We start from the raw sequence: 13,988 nt of genomic DNA, 5'->3' as shown, positions 1-13,988 counted from the left end.
TTAGGAGGTGGCCCACCCTGAGCCCCAGTACTAGCAAGACCTCTTTATTCATTTTAACCATTAGCACAGCAGTCCTTAAAGTGCGGTCCCTGATCTGCACAACCTGAGAATTAATTAGAAATGCAATTCCTGGCCCCTCCCTCCAGACTTCCTACTTGAGAAACTCTGGGAGTGTAGGTGGGTTGACTCCCAGGGATCTTGGATTTTAAAAGCCCTCCATCTTTTAAAAGACCACCATCAAGGTGGTCTTGATGCAGGTTGAAGTTTTAAGATCCACCATGTTGTGTCAGAAAATTACACTGAGGCAGAAATGTACCTTGTTGGTACATTTTGAATACCGGTATTCAAAGGAAACATGCTAATTGTATTTTTTAGTTATTGAACTTTCTGTTTTTGTATTTAGTAGAAGAAGTAATTAGAAAAAGAAGCAGTTAAAATTACTACAGTGCAACTATTCATCAGTTCAGTTCAGTCACTCAGTTATGTCTGACTGTGACCCCATGGACCCAGCACGCCAGCTATTCATTAAATCAGCCAAAAACTGACTCAGTGTGCAAATATTTTTCTCAGCACTTTGATGAGCTCTGAAGGCCATGTGGAAGAAGAATAAATTATAATCCATGTTACCTAAGGGAGCTAACATAATAAGTTTTCCTTCTTGAACAAAGGAAGTGCATTAAACAAGCAATGAATATTGTTATATACTCTGCTAGTTTTATGAATTAGATTCTAATTGCTTCAGGGCTTAAAAGGAGACAGATAACATAGATGGTAATTGAATCATGAAAAAAAATTCCAATAAAGAGTGTGTGATTCAGATAAATAAATACAAATAAATAAATACAAATTTATTTGGTAGATGAAATAGGATAAGGTACTTCAATTTAGGATAAATGGAAAGTATAGACATGAGAAGAGATCCAGGTAAAATTGTGGAAGAAAAATCATTGTGCAAGCCAAATGTTGTTTTAATGTGGGAATAGTGTTAAAATTTAAACTATTATCATTAACTTTATATCTATAAGGGAGGGGGGGCTTTGTATGGCTTTATGGACTTCTGTTGTATCCCCTGTAATTAATAAAATATTTGTGATGTGTAAGCACATTTGAATGTGTATAAAAATGTTATGTTTCCTAAGCTTTTATTTTAGACTCACAGAAGTTTAAGACTCTTTACCAAGTATACAAACCAGTGTTATAAAGCCTGAGACTTTAAATATTTCAAGCTTATAATATTTTAGAGGATCATAATGTACCAGTTCTCAGGACTTGTGCAATGACTATAGGTAGACAGGAGGAAATAAATGCAGTTTTTTGTCAGTGACATTTTATTTGAAGAAGGTCATCATATCAGTTCTAAGAGTAGACTAAAGCAACTTGGATGGATTAAATTAAATTAAATTAGTTATTATTAAGTTAAATAATTTATTAAATTATTAAAATAAATAAACTTCAAGTTTTAACAAGGCCTATTATTTGGGTATTCCTATTTCTTGATTAAGAAAATCTTTGCAATCAGACTCTTAAATGCGCCCTTTACATCTTTGTTCCTAAGTGTGTATATAAGGGGGTTCAACATGGGTGTGATGATTCCATAGAAAAGGGATACCATCTTTCCCCGATCCTTGGAGACAGGGGATGGTGGTTGCAGGTACATATAGATAGCAGTGCCATAAAAAAGTGACACCACTATCAAATGGGAGCCACATGTTCCAAATGCCTTTCGCCGACCTTCCACTGATTGTATTTTCAACACTGCTTGGACAATAAAAGCATATGATATCAGAATGAGTGTCACAGGTATTAGAAGGAATAGCACACTGATAAAGAATAGTTCAGCTTCATTTGCTGTTGTGTCTACACATGACAACCTGAGCAGAGCAGGAACTTCACAGAAGAAGTGATCCACTTCTTTGTGGCCACAGAGTGGCATCTGCAGGGTCAAGGTGGACTGCAATACTGAGTTGCTAAAGCCACTAACCCAGGATATAGCTGCCAGCTGGAGGCAGAGCCTTTGGTGCATGATGACGGAGTAGTGGAGAGGCCGACAAATAGCTGCAAACCTATCAAAGGACATGACAGCCAGGAGGAGACATTCAGTGGAACCCAAAGCCAGGAAAATGAAAAGTTGTGCCACACAGCCGCCGTAACTAATCACCTTCCTGATGCTGCGTATGTTTACCAGCATTTGTGGAACTGTACTTGTGGTGTAGCAAAGGTCCAAGAGTGAGAGATTGGTAAGAAAAAAATACATGGGGGTATGGAGCTTGGAATCCAGACGGGACACAATAATTATTGCTAGATTGCCCAGGATGGTCAAGATATAGGAAATCAGGAACACCACAAAGAGTGGAAGCTCCAGCCGTGGTCGATCTGAGAAACCTAAGAGGATGAACTCTTGGGGGGGGACACTCTCATTGATCCTATTCATGTTAAATGGTCAGCTCTTGGTTCTCTGGAATATAAAAAGTAAGTTAACAAGCACATTTATTTACTGTCAGTTTTAAGCATTTTGCTAACAATTTGTATAAACTTACAGACTGATGATATAATGTGAAAATATATTGAGAAAAATATACATATTTATCTTTCTAAGTATTTCAAGAGTTTCTATTCTTATTTAAATATATTAGTAAAATAAATTTCAAAAAATTTAAAGTAACATGTTTCTATATTCATAGAATTTATTTTATATAAAATATCAAAATTTGATCTTTTGTTATTCTGTAAATTCATTGTTCTCACTTCTTTCTACCCTGGGTACCGTCTATTAGATATATATAGACACAGTTCCTGCCATTTGAAATCTTTCTGTGAGAGTGTGCTAAGTCACTTCAGTCATGTCCAACTCTTTGCGACCTTATGGACTGTAGCCCGCCAGGCTCCTCTGTCCTTGGGATTGTCCAGGCAAGAATACTGGAGTGGGTTCCCATGCCCTCCTCCAGGGGATCTTCCCAATCTAGGGCTCAAACCCACATCTCCTGCATCTCCTTTGGCAGGTGAACTCTTTATTTTATTTTATTTTATTTTTAAACTTTACATAATTGTATTAGTTTTGCCAAATATCAAAATGAATCCGCCACAGGTATACATGTGTTCCCCATCCTGAACCCTCCTCCCTCCTCCCTCCCCATACCATCCCTCTGGGTAGGCAGGTGAACTCTTTACCCCTAGTGCCATCTATTTTCTCCTAATGCCAATGAGATTCCCTGTGTAAAAACTGTGTAAATTACAACTAATTAAAATTGTGTAAATCTCACCCCCTCCAAAAAAAAAAAAAAGAACATGTAGAAAGTATCTAATAATGGATACAACTGAGGACATTTTTTTTTTTTTAGAAGCTCAGAATTCATATAAGATTATTTAATGATACGGAACTGGACTTAGGCTCATAGGCTGCTGCTGCTAAGTTGTTTCAGTCATGTCCGACTCTGTGCGACCCCATAGACCGCAGCCCACCAGGCTCCCCCATCCCTGGGATTCTCCAGGCAAGAACACTGGAGTGGGTTGCCATTTCCTTCTCCAATGCATGAAAGTGAAACGTGAAAGGGAAGTCGCTCAGTTGTGTCCGACTCTTCGCGACCCCATGGACTGCAGCCTACCAGGCTCCTCCATCCATGGGATTTTCTAGGCAAGAGTACTGGAGTAGCTTGCCATTGCCTTCTCCGAGGCTCATAGGCTACCTTGCCTAATTAGTTACATTACACTGGGAATGTTTCTTATCCTCTGATCTTCAAGTTCTCACTTGTGAAGGTAATCCTGCTTTTTTACCTTGTCTTGATATGAAACATATACACACATTGTTTAGTCTAGACCCTGGCCCTTAGAAACAGAGCAGTATGGATGAAAGAAGTTAGAGGGTTTCAAAGTCTCTGAGGTTGCTCAGAGAGAAGTTACTTATGGTTTATAAAACTATAAATTTTCTAAGGTTACCAATGAAAGATGACTCTGCCAGTTGAAAACTCACCTTCCTTTTTCCTCCTTAGCCCCTAAACTATCAACCCTCAAAGTAAGGATCCTAGTAACCACCTGCTGTGAAGTATAAATGTGATTTTTCAGTGAATATTGGCTGGCATAGTGCCTGGCACATAGAAACACCGTTATGTTAGTCAAAGTATGATAGTGATGTGGGAACTCTGAGACACTTTGCCCAGTCACTTCAGTCATGTCCGACTCTTTGCGATGCCATGGGCTGTAAGCCTGCCAGGCTCCTCTGTCCATAGAATTCTCCAGGCAACAATACCAGAGTGGGTTGCCATGCCCTCCTCCAGGGGATCTTCCCAACCCAGGGAACAAATCTGCATCTCCTGTGTCTCCTGCATTGCAGGCGGATTCTTTACCTCTGAGCCACACAGGAAGCCCTCCTGAGATGCTTAAAGCATCTCTGAATTTCCTAAAACTGCTGATATGTCAGTTCCACCTGCTAAACATGTATTCATCCTGAAGAAATCTTAACAGGATACTCTAAATTATTTTATTATTTTATCAATATCAGAATATAAATTTTTCATGATTATTCAGGTTCATTTGAATGTTAGCAACGTGTGTTTTAATTTTGTTCTTATTCTCGGACTACTAGTCCCCTAAAAATTGCCTTGCTCTCATTTGACAAAAACTTTGAGAAACATAGTCATAGATATAGACATAAAATGACATTCAAATATATCTCTAAATGAAAAAAAGTAGTTACTGAACATTTTTAAAATGATGATTCTATCAATTTTAAAAATCGTATTTTATACATACATACATAAAGATACCAATACATAAATTAAAAATTACCTTGAAGAATACAGAAGAAAGTGTCACTCCTAAGAAATGGGGATGGTGGAGAGTAAGCAGAATTATTTATAAATTTACCTGTTTTTTGTTCTAATTTTTAAAAAGCAGATATTATTCTTTTAACATTAAAAAAAAAAATCCTCACTTAAAATTCCACAGGCAGAAGAATCTGGTGGGCTACAGTCCATGGGGCCACAAAAAGTTGGAAACAACTGAGGGACTGAGTGCACACACACACACACACACACACACTAATTTACTTGCTGTATTTAACTCTCAGACCAGCATTGCTTTGGTTTAATACTTTGATCCCCATTAGGGTGCAGATCTTTGCAAGAAAATTAATTTTTTAAACTCTTCATGTTTTTAAAAAATTATGTCCGAATCTGCAAGGATTTTTTTCTAAGGGATGGATTGTGTGGGGGCATTTTGTATTTTCTTGGCAAAAAAAAAAAATGTTGCCAAGGAATGGAGGAATCAGGTAAAACAGGATAAATGGCATCAGTAGAGAGATTTCACACAATCCATACTTTCCTTGAGTTGCACAAGTGTTGAACAGATCCCCTCTAGTCCATGTAACTGGGGTGAATGACACTCCCCAGTCTACCCAGGACTGTTGAGTTGTCTCCTACTGTGCTTACAGTTTGGTAATAGAACCACTTTCATTCTCAGTATTCCTGTTTGGATAAGGTATAGTATCTCTCTAAATGAAATACTGAAGAGTGACACAGTTCTTATATTATTGCTCAGGAGGTATCTCATCATGGAGGACATTGCATGTATTTTCTCCTCTCACAGGGACAATGTCTTTTCCTGACTGATCCTAGATAGGATGTTACTTCCTGGAACTCAGTCAAGAAAGTCCTCTCTATGGAAGATTACAGAAGAGGGAATCAGTTAATTTATTTAATCAACTGACCCTCTCCCTCTGAGATTCGCTACATACAAACATGATAAACTGTTTCTGCATCAATATGATATATTAGTTCACATATCTTGTCATATGTAATATCCTCTCATGTTCTGTAATGAGGGCATAGTAAGGGGATAACATTTATCACTCCAGCAGAAAGCACTGGAGCAGAATAAGATATAAAGATGTTGGAGCCAGAAAGTAATGAGGAGAGAAAACAGGAGGTTTCAGAGCATTGAATTCTTGTATTCTGCTTTACTCTTTTTTTTTTGTACATTCACCTGTCTTTCAAGCACACAGTAACCTCAAATATTTATCCATTCTTGAAAGTATATCTTTAGACTAAGTAGTTGGGCTATCATTTTTGCATTTTAGAAGTTTTAAGTAATTTGATTCTGATTCATATCCCCAGTGTTAGGACTGAAGTGTTTATTAACAAAACAAAAGAACAAAAACCTAGGAAGTCCTTATCTGCTTCTCTGAAATTATATCAGACAGGCTCCTGAGTATTACCTGTGGACATCTCTCTGCTGCTGCTGCTGCTAAGTCGCTTCAGTCGTGTCCGACTCTGTGCGACCCCATAGACAGCAGCCCACCAGGCTCCCCTGTCCCTGGGATTCTCCAGGCAAGAACACTGGAGTGGGTTGCCATTTCCTTCTCCAATGCATGAAAGTGAAAAGTGAAAGTGAAGTCACTCAGTTGTGTCCGACTTTTCGCATCCCCCTGGACTGCAGCCTTCCAGGCTCCTCCGTCCATGGTATTTTCCAGGCAAGAGTACTAATTGCTTGCAATTGTGGCTAATTCCTGAAAGGCCACTGAGAAGATTCCTCTGCTTTTGAGTAAACATACATTGCCAGAATCTCAAGATACTGTTTATCTCATTTTGAGTAGCATTCAAGAGGGCAGCAGAAGAAAACATTTGAATTATGAGAGATATCAAGGAGATTAGAAAGGGAATATAACTGGGTTAATACAGATGTTATTGGAAGTTGATAGAAGGAGAGAAGTTTAGAAAGCTGCTGATGAGATATTAATAAATTTTATCTGTGATGTATTAATCTTATATCTATCATCTCTCTACTGAATTCTCTTATCCCATATCTGACTTTGAACATTCAAAAAGGTAAAGTTCAGCAGTCTTGGAAGCATCATTTTAAGCTACACTATGGAAGGAGCCTTGAGATGATAGAAGTAACAAGAATTTTAGTCCCCAAATAGCCAGTAAATCATTGTATAACTGAGCAAGTTATTAAATAGCTTTGGATATCAGTTTTACCTTCAGTAAGACTATGGGCATGATATTTTTCTTTTAGCACAAAAACTGTTTACTGTTACATTTTCTCAAATTATTTCATATCCCTATGAGGTAGGCTTCCAAATACCACATAGATACCATATTTTTGCAGGAGTAAAAAGATGAACATGCTAATGTTAGTCAAAGTATGATAGTGATGTGGGAACTCAAAGCACTTTGCCCAGTTACTTCAGTCCTGTCCGACTCTTTGCCACCAATGGACTGTAGCCCACCAGGCTCCTTTGTCCATGGGGATTCTCCAGGCAAGTATACTGGAGTGGGTTGCCATGCCCTCCTCCAGGGGATCTTCCCAACCCAGGACTCAAACCCAGGTCTCCCACACTATAGGTGGATTCTTTACTGTCTGAGCCACCAGAGAAGCCCAAAAGGATGAATGATAGGAGTAATTTTTCACACGGCTAATACATTGTAAGTTGGCTCATCAATATGAGGAAATTTGCCAAAAATTTTTTCCATTTTATTAAAGATTAAACTTTCAGGCAGAAACTGAATTTATATTTTTAGAGAAATTACTTTCCTCAGGTCCTGGAGCTAGTAAATAACAGACTAAAGATTAGAACCTAAAGCCGACCTGCTCTAAAGTTCTTATTTCCCATAGATTTTACGGATATGTTCAAAATATATTTGTATAAAAAATATTTGAACATATTTGTACATAATATATAATATAATTTGTATGTACATATGTAATTTATACTTAAAATATATAATGATATAAAATATAAACTATATCACATATAAAATATATACTTACACATAATATATAAAAAAGTTTTTAGAAGCTGAAGCTGGATAAAATCAGATTTTTCCTAACAGATAAGTTGTTGGTCTTTGCTGAGATCTGAAATATAAACAGTCCATGAAATGCATGCTTAGAATACTCAAATTTTAGTGTCATTTTATTTAGTAATTTTTTGAAATATATTCTACTTACCTCCATCTTAAACATTGGCGATAGATCAATTTTATGTCCACAAAGACTTGAGTTCGAAATAGGGCTAATTTAAAGTGCACAGATAAAATGTCATCTTCATATGCTATGTAGTTGTATAACTGATTTGATGAAATTCATTCAGCTTCTTTTAGTTACACTAAAAATGTAGCAAGTCATGATGTCTCCATTCAGAGTTAACTGGAAGATAAGAATGAAGTATTACAGCTGATCTGAATGGTGTTCTGGCATCACTTGTAATTAGTACACGAATTGCTATTTTGATTTTTTTTTCCAACTAGTTTTTCAAAATGGATGATCAATACTGGTATTTGCTTTGGTCTCTGGCAGAAATCTCAAACACTGAATTGCAAAAAGTCTTCCCTCATAGTTTATAGCAATTAACCACATACCCAGTGGGAAGAGAGAAGGAGGAGAGCTTTACGAAGAGACATTCCTCTTTCATCTTTGATTTGCTCAGCAAACCTTTTCTCCAGGGACTTAATCCTAAACTTTGTCTAACAAAATGACAGAGGGGACTAAAATATCTTTCAAAGACAGTTTGGACTTTCTGCTATTGAATTGGAATTCATTTTCCAGTCTAAAGTGACTTACTTATTTCTCTCAGGAAGAAATTTTTATTCTATATGTAAATTTGCTGAGAACCCATCTGAGTTTATGCTACCAAACCTTTGATTTGGGTATCAGAAAATAGACCTTAATTTATTTTATCTTAAGAAAATTGCTTAACTTGGTTTATAACACATTTTACGTAAAGCAGTTTTAAAGAATTTATGTAGAACCAATATATTCTATATTTTTTATAGAGTTTTAAAATTTCCAGGTTGAGTAACCAAGTTCTTCTTCAGCTCACGATTATATAGATTGTCTTGTAAGATTTAAATGTTTTATATTATAGTATTTATTCTGGCCAAAATATTATATTTTTATTTTAATTATTCAAGTTCTTTTCAATTTCTTTTCCAGGTGAGTAGATTTAGAAGACATATATTTATAATTCAGAAAAAAAGATTATGATTTTAACAAACATGGGGAAAACCCACAAATATCCCAATAGGAAAGCAATTATATGAATAGACAATTTGTTGTTGTTGTTCAGTCACCAAGTTGTGTCCAACTCTTTGCGATTTAGAATAGCAAATCCAAATAAACAAGACATATAAGAAAGTGTGGCCAAATTCTCAAATAGAGAAAGAGATATTAAAATGATGATGATAAAGCTCTTCATATTCACCAGACTGGAAGCAAAAGAAGAATTTAATTTTATTGCCAATGAGAATGAAGGAAAAGTGCTACTCACAGATTACTGGTGGAAATTCAAAGTGTCACAAGTTTTCCTGGGGAAAATATGGCAATGGTTTCTAAAAACTACATAAACTCTCAATCTAGTGCTGTTATTTGCAGGAATCATTCCCCTAAAAAGGACAAATGAACAATAATATTTAATGCAGAAATGTTTTAATAACCAATGACAAAGAAAAATATAGGGTCTTTTGATAAGAAATTTACTAGATAATATATTCACAGAATGGAAAGTGTTCATTCATCTGAAACAAGGAATTATAGCACTAACACGTCTTGGAGATGTTTTCTTGAGGTTTTGCTGAATGAGGAAATCAAAAATGCTGAAACAAATACATTACATGGTTCTACTTTTATAAAACAATAACTTAAGACACTGAAATATGATTTTATTATGTTTTGTGTGTCTGCATGAGATTACATGAGAAAATATCTAGTTTTTTTTTTTTAAGAATAATAAGAATGACTAATTCTTAATTAATATTATTATGTAATTAACAGTAGCTTGAATAATCTGGAAAGGGGCAGAAGGTAATATCTAGAGGAAGATGGGGCATGAAGTAAAGCTAGAAAAGAAACAAATTGAGACTTTGTGTATATTTAAAAGTTTTTAAAATTAATGACACTGGTTACTTCTCTACACAAGAGTAGGAGTAAGGTTGAGGATAGTTAGGGGACAAATTGAACTAGGGTATGAATTGTACTTATAGTTTTTTGTGTGTGTTTTTTTTTTAACAGATTGCATGAATCACAAGATGGAATCAAGATTGCTGGGAGAAACATCAACAACCTCAGATATGCAGATGGTATCACTTTAATGGCAGAAAGGAAAGACAGAATGGCAGAAATTAAAGAGCCTCTTGATGAAGGTGAAAGAGGAGAATGAAAAAGCTGGCTTAAAACTCAACATTCAAAAAACTAAATTCTTGGCATCTGGTTCTATCACTTCATGACAAATAGAAGGGGAAAATGTGGAAACAGTGTCAGATTTCATTTTATTGGGCTCCAAAATCACTGCAGACAGTGACCGCAGCCATGAAATTAAAAGATGTTTGCTCCTTGGAAGAGTAACTATGACAAACCTAGATACTGTATTAAAAAGTAGAGACATCACTTCACTAACAAAGGTCCATATAGTCAAAGCTACGGTTTCTTCAGTAGTCATGTATGGATGTGACAGTTGGACTATAAAGAAGGCTGAGCACCGAAGAATTAATGATTTTGAACTGTGGTGCTGGAGAAGACTCTTGAGAGTTCCTTGGACAGCAAGAAGATCTAACCAGTCAATCTTAAAGGAAATCAACCCTGAATACTCATTGGAAGCACTGGTGCTGAAGCTGAAGCTCCAATACTTTGGCCACCTGATGCAAAGAGCTGACTTATTGGAAAAGACCCTGATGCTGGGAAAGTTTGAGGGCAAGAGGAGAAGATGGTTGGATGAGAGGATGAGATGGCTGGATGGTTGGATGGCATCACTGACTCAATGGACATGATTTTGAGTAAATTCCTTGAGATAGTGAAGGACAGAGAAGCCTGGCATGCTGTAGTTCATGGAGTTGCAAAGAGTCAGACATGACTTACTGACTGAACAACAACAAAAATAATGCTAAAATAATAAAGGCTTAGTTAAAATATTCTTCTTGGAAAATTCTCTTATTCCTCATTGTTATATTTGGCTATACTTCAGGTAGCTTACAGTGAACAATGTGAGATTTGTGATCTCTGAAGAAGATTTAGCTTCAGGACCAGGAACCAGGCTTGATCACTCAAGAACTTTTGTGCAGCAGAGTTTTATTAAACTGAAAAACTTACAGAGAAAGCTTCTGACATAGACATCAGACAGTGGACGGAGGGTGCCCCACTTGCTAATCTTATCAAGGACTTATATATTTTTATCAGACCCATTCCCACAACATAAATCTTAAAATTAACAAGATTAGAACTAACAGTAGAAAGGTCTCACCAGACCCACTCCCACAACATTTAAATGATAAGATTAGTTAGAAGGTTCTCAAGAAGGAGAAACATGTCCTCAAGCAGGATACATTGTTGTTATATAATCATTGGTACTCAGTTTAAGGAAAAGCATATCTTTGAGAAAGACGAATTGTTTTGTTGCGCAATCACCAGCTCTGTCCTTTCCTCCTTGAGAATTTCAGATCCCTCTCTCCTCCTCTGGGACCCTGGACTTCTCTTATCAACCTACCTAGGAATTGACTCTCACTTCCATTTCGGACAATACAACACAAGTACTTTTGAAGGCTTCATCCTGGTGGGCTCCTCTGATTGTCCCCACCTAGAGCTGATCCTCTTTGTGGTTGTCCTCACTTTTTATCTGCTGACTCTTCTTGGCAACATGACCATCATCTTGCTTTCAGTTGTGGATTCCCGGCTGCACACACCGGTGTATTTCTTTCTGGCCAACCTCTCATTCCTAGATGTGTGCTTCACCACAGGTTCCATCCCTCAGATGCTCTACAACCTTCAGGGTGCAGATAAGACCATCAGCTATCTGGGCTGTGCCATCCAGCTCTACTTCGTCCTGGCTCTGGGAGGGGTGGAGTGTGTTCTCCTGGCTGTCATGGCGTATGACCGCTACGCTGCAGTCTGCAAACCCCTGCACTACACTGTTATCATGCACCCGCGTCTCTGTGGGCAGCTGGCTTCAGTGGCATGGTTGAGTGGCTTTGGCAATTCTCTCATAATGGCACCCTAGATGTTGATGCTACCTCGCTGTGGGCACCGGCGGGTGGACCACTTTCTCTGTGAGATGCCAGCACTAATTGGCATGGCCTGTGTAGATACCATGACCCTTGAGGCACTGGCATTTGCCTTGGCAATCTTTATCATCCTGGCACCACTCATCCTCATCCTCGTCTCTTATGGTTATATTGCACGAGCTGTGCTAAGGATCAAGTCAGCTGCCGGGCGAAAGAAAGCCTTCAACACCTGTAGCTCCCACCTCATTGTTGTCTCTCTCTTCTATGGTACTATTATATACATGTACCTCCAGCCAGCAAACACTTATTCCCAGGACCAGGGCAAGTTCCTTACTCTTTTCTGCACAATAGTCACTCCCAGTGTTAACCCCCTAATCTATACACTGAGAAACAAAGATGTTAAAGAGGCCATGAAGAAGGTACTAGGGAAGGGAGAGGCAGAAGTAGAGTAAAAAGTCATCAAATCTGGGGACTGTCTTTTGATCCACCTTCTATATACACTGTCAGACCTAGCAAATAAAGGAGTGTTCTGACATTACAGACTGAGAAGGGACTTAATGAGATGCGGGAATTCAATGGTTTGGCTAGGTTGAGAAAGTGCAAATTCCTTAGCTGACCATCACTTGTATTTCTCTCAAGTCCTTCTAAGTCAAGGATTCATCACTAGGAGGTCTCCAATACAGGATCAGACAGTGACCTACATTTGCAAAATACTAGCCATGAATGTAGACACCAGGCATTTTTGTACCTATTTCAGCTTCCAACACAATGATTTGTACTGAATAAGTCTTCATTATGGGATTCCCTGGGACTTCCCTGGTGGCTCAGACGGTAAAGCGTCTGCCTATAATGCGGGAGACCCGGGTTCAATCCCTGGGTCGGGAAGATCTGGAGAAGGAAATGGCAGCCCACTCCAGTATTCTTGCCTGGAAAATCCCATGGATGGAGAAGCCTGTTAGGCTACAGTCCATGGGGTCACAAAGAATCAGACACGACTGAGCAACTTCACTACATGGGATTCCCTGGTGGCTCAGATGGTAAAGAATCTGCCTGCAATGCAGGAGACCTTAGTTCAATTCCTGGGTTGGGAAGATCCTCTGGAGAAGAAAATAGCAACCCACTCCAGTATTCTTGCTTCCAAGGGTGGAGGAGTCTGGCAGACTACAGCCCATAGAGTAGCAAAGAGTTGAACAGAGTGACTTAATTTTCACTTTCAGGACCTCAATATATGTGAAAAGAATGAACTTAGAATTAGTGAAGAAAAATTCCTAGAAATTTCAAGTGTGCTTTTATAGTGCGAAATGCCACAATAAGATGAACGCTGGGGAACTGTTGGGATATTTATGATTGGGTATTTTCTGGATGCTGAATGTTTCACAGTTACATTAATAATTGCAGTACCTCTTCCCTGGTGGCTCAGACGGTAAAGCATCTGCCTACAATGTGGGAGACCTGGGATCGATCCCTAGGATGGGAAGATCCCCTGGAGAAGGAAATGGCAAACCACCCCAGAACTCTTGCCTAGAAAACCCCATGGACAGAGGAGCCTGGTAGGCTACAGTCCATGAGGTCGCAGAGAGTCAGACACAACTGAGCAACTTCACTTTCACTTTCACCAGTTGTAAGGAAAATATATTTCACCCTTAAAGGCAAGCATGTTTCTTCAGACTTGAAATGTTGTCAATCAGATAAATCCCATCTCATAACCTAGGAAAACATACATGATGTTAGAATTTCATGAAAAGTGCTTAAGGTTCCAAAATTTGGGAGCATGGCCAGTGTTATCATTAGGAACTGGATAAAGCATGGGTTTAGCAAGTTCTCATTTAAGCCCACCCAAAAATATTTAAGAAAGCTTAGATTCACCTAGAGGCCCTAGAAAAATGCCAAATAGCTAATAAATTTTTCTCAAAGCATATCATTTTTAGACATAAAGTGAATATTTTCCTATTTTGAGCACTAACTCTTATACTTTGTCCAAATAGATTAGTTTTTATTTTAGAT

At 37.9% G+C, this 13,988-nt stretch overlaps 2 protein-coding genes across 2 annotated transcripts; one reads left to right on the top strand and one right to left on the bottom strand.

Annotated features, from left to right (window-relative positions):
- Positions 1-31: 31 nt before the first annotated feature.
- On the bottom strand, positions 32-2,535 carry LOC113881639 (olfactory receptor 2B2-like). Its single transcript, XM_027524717.1, has one exon. It carries the CDS (start codon positions 2,429-2,431, stop codon positions 1,487-1,489), a length of 945 nt encoding a protein of 314 aa, XP_027380518.1. The 5' UTR covers positions 2,432-2,535; the 3' UTR covers positions 32-1,486.
- Positions 2,536-4,818: 2,283 nt separating this feature from the next.
- On the top strand, positions 4,819-12,436 carry LOC113881498 (putative olfactory receptor 2W6). The gene is given in 2 exon segments (XM_027524509.1): positions 4,819-4,834; positions 11,475-12,436. Coding segments are annotated over 2 exon segments (978 nt in total).
- The last annotated feature ends 1,552 nt before the right edge of the window (positions 12,437-13,988 follow it).

Source organism: Bos indicus x Bos taurus, chromosome 23, assembly GCF_003369695.1.
Source record: "Bos indicus x Bos taurus breed Angus x Brahman F1 hybrid chromosome 23, Bos_hybrid_MaternalHap_v2.0, whole genome shotgun sequence".
NCBI lineage: Eukaryota > Metazoa > Chordata > Mammalia > Artiodactyla > Bovidae > Bos > Bos indicus x Bos taurus.
Note: the sequence above shows the minus strand (reverse complement) of the source record. Positions and strands in the feature narration are given on the sequence as shown.

Bases quoted from the DNA above. Each gene is read 5' to 3' on its own strand.
- LOC113881639 (XM_027524717.1), bottom strand. From the start codon at position 2,431: ATGAATAGGATCAATGAGAGTGTCCCCCCCCAAGAGTTCATCCTCTTA.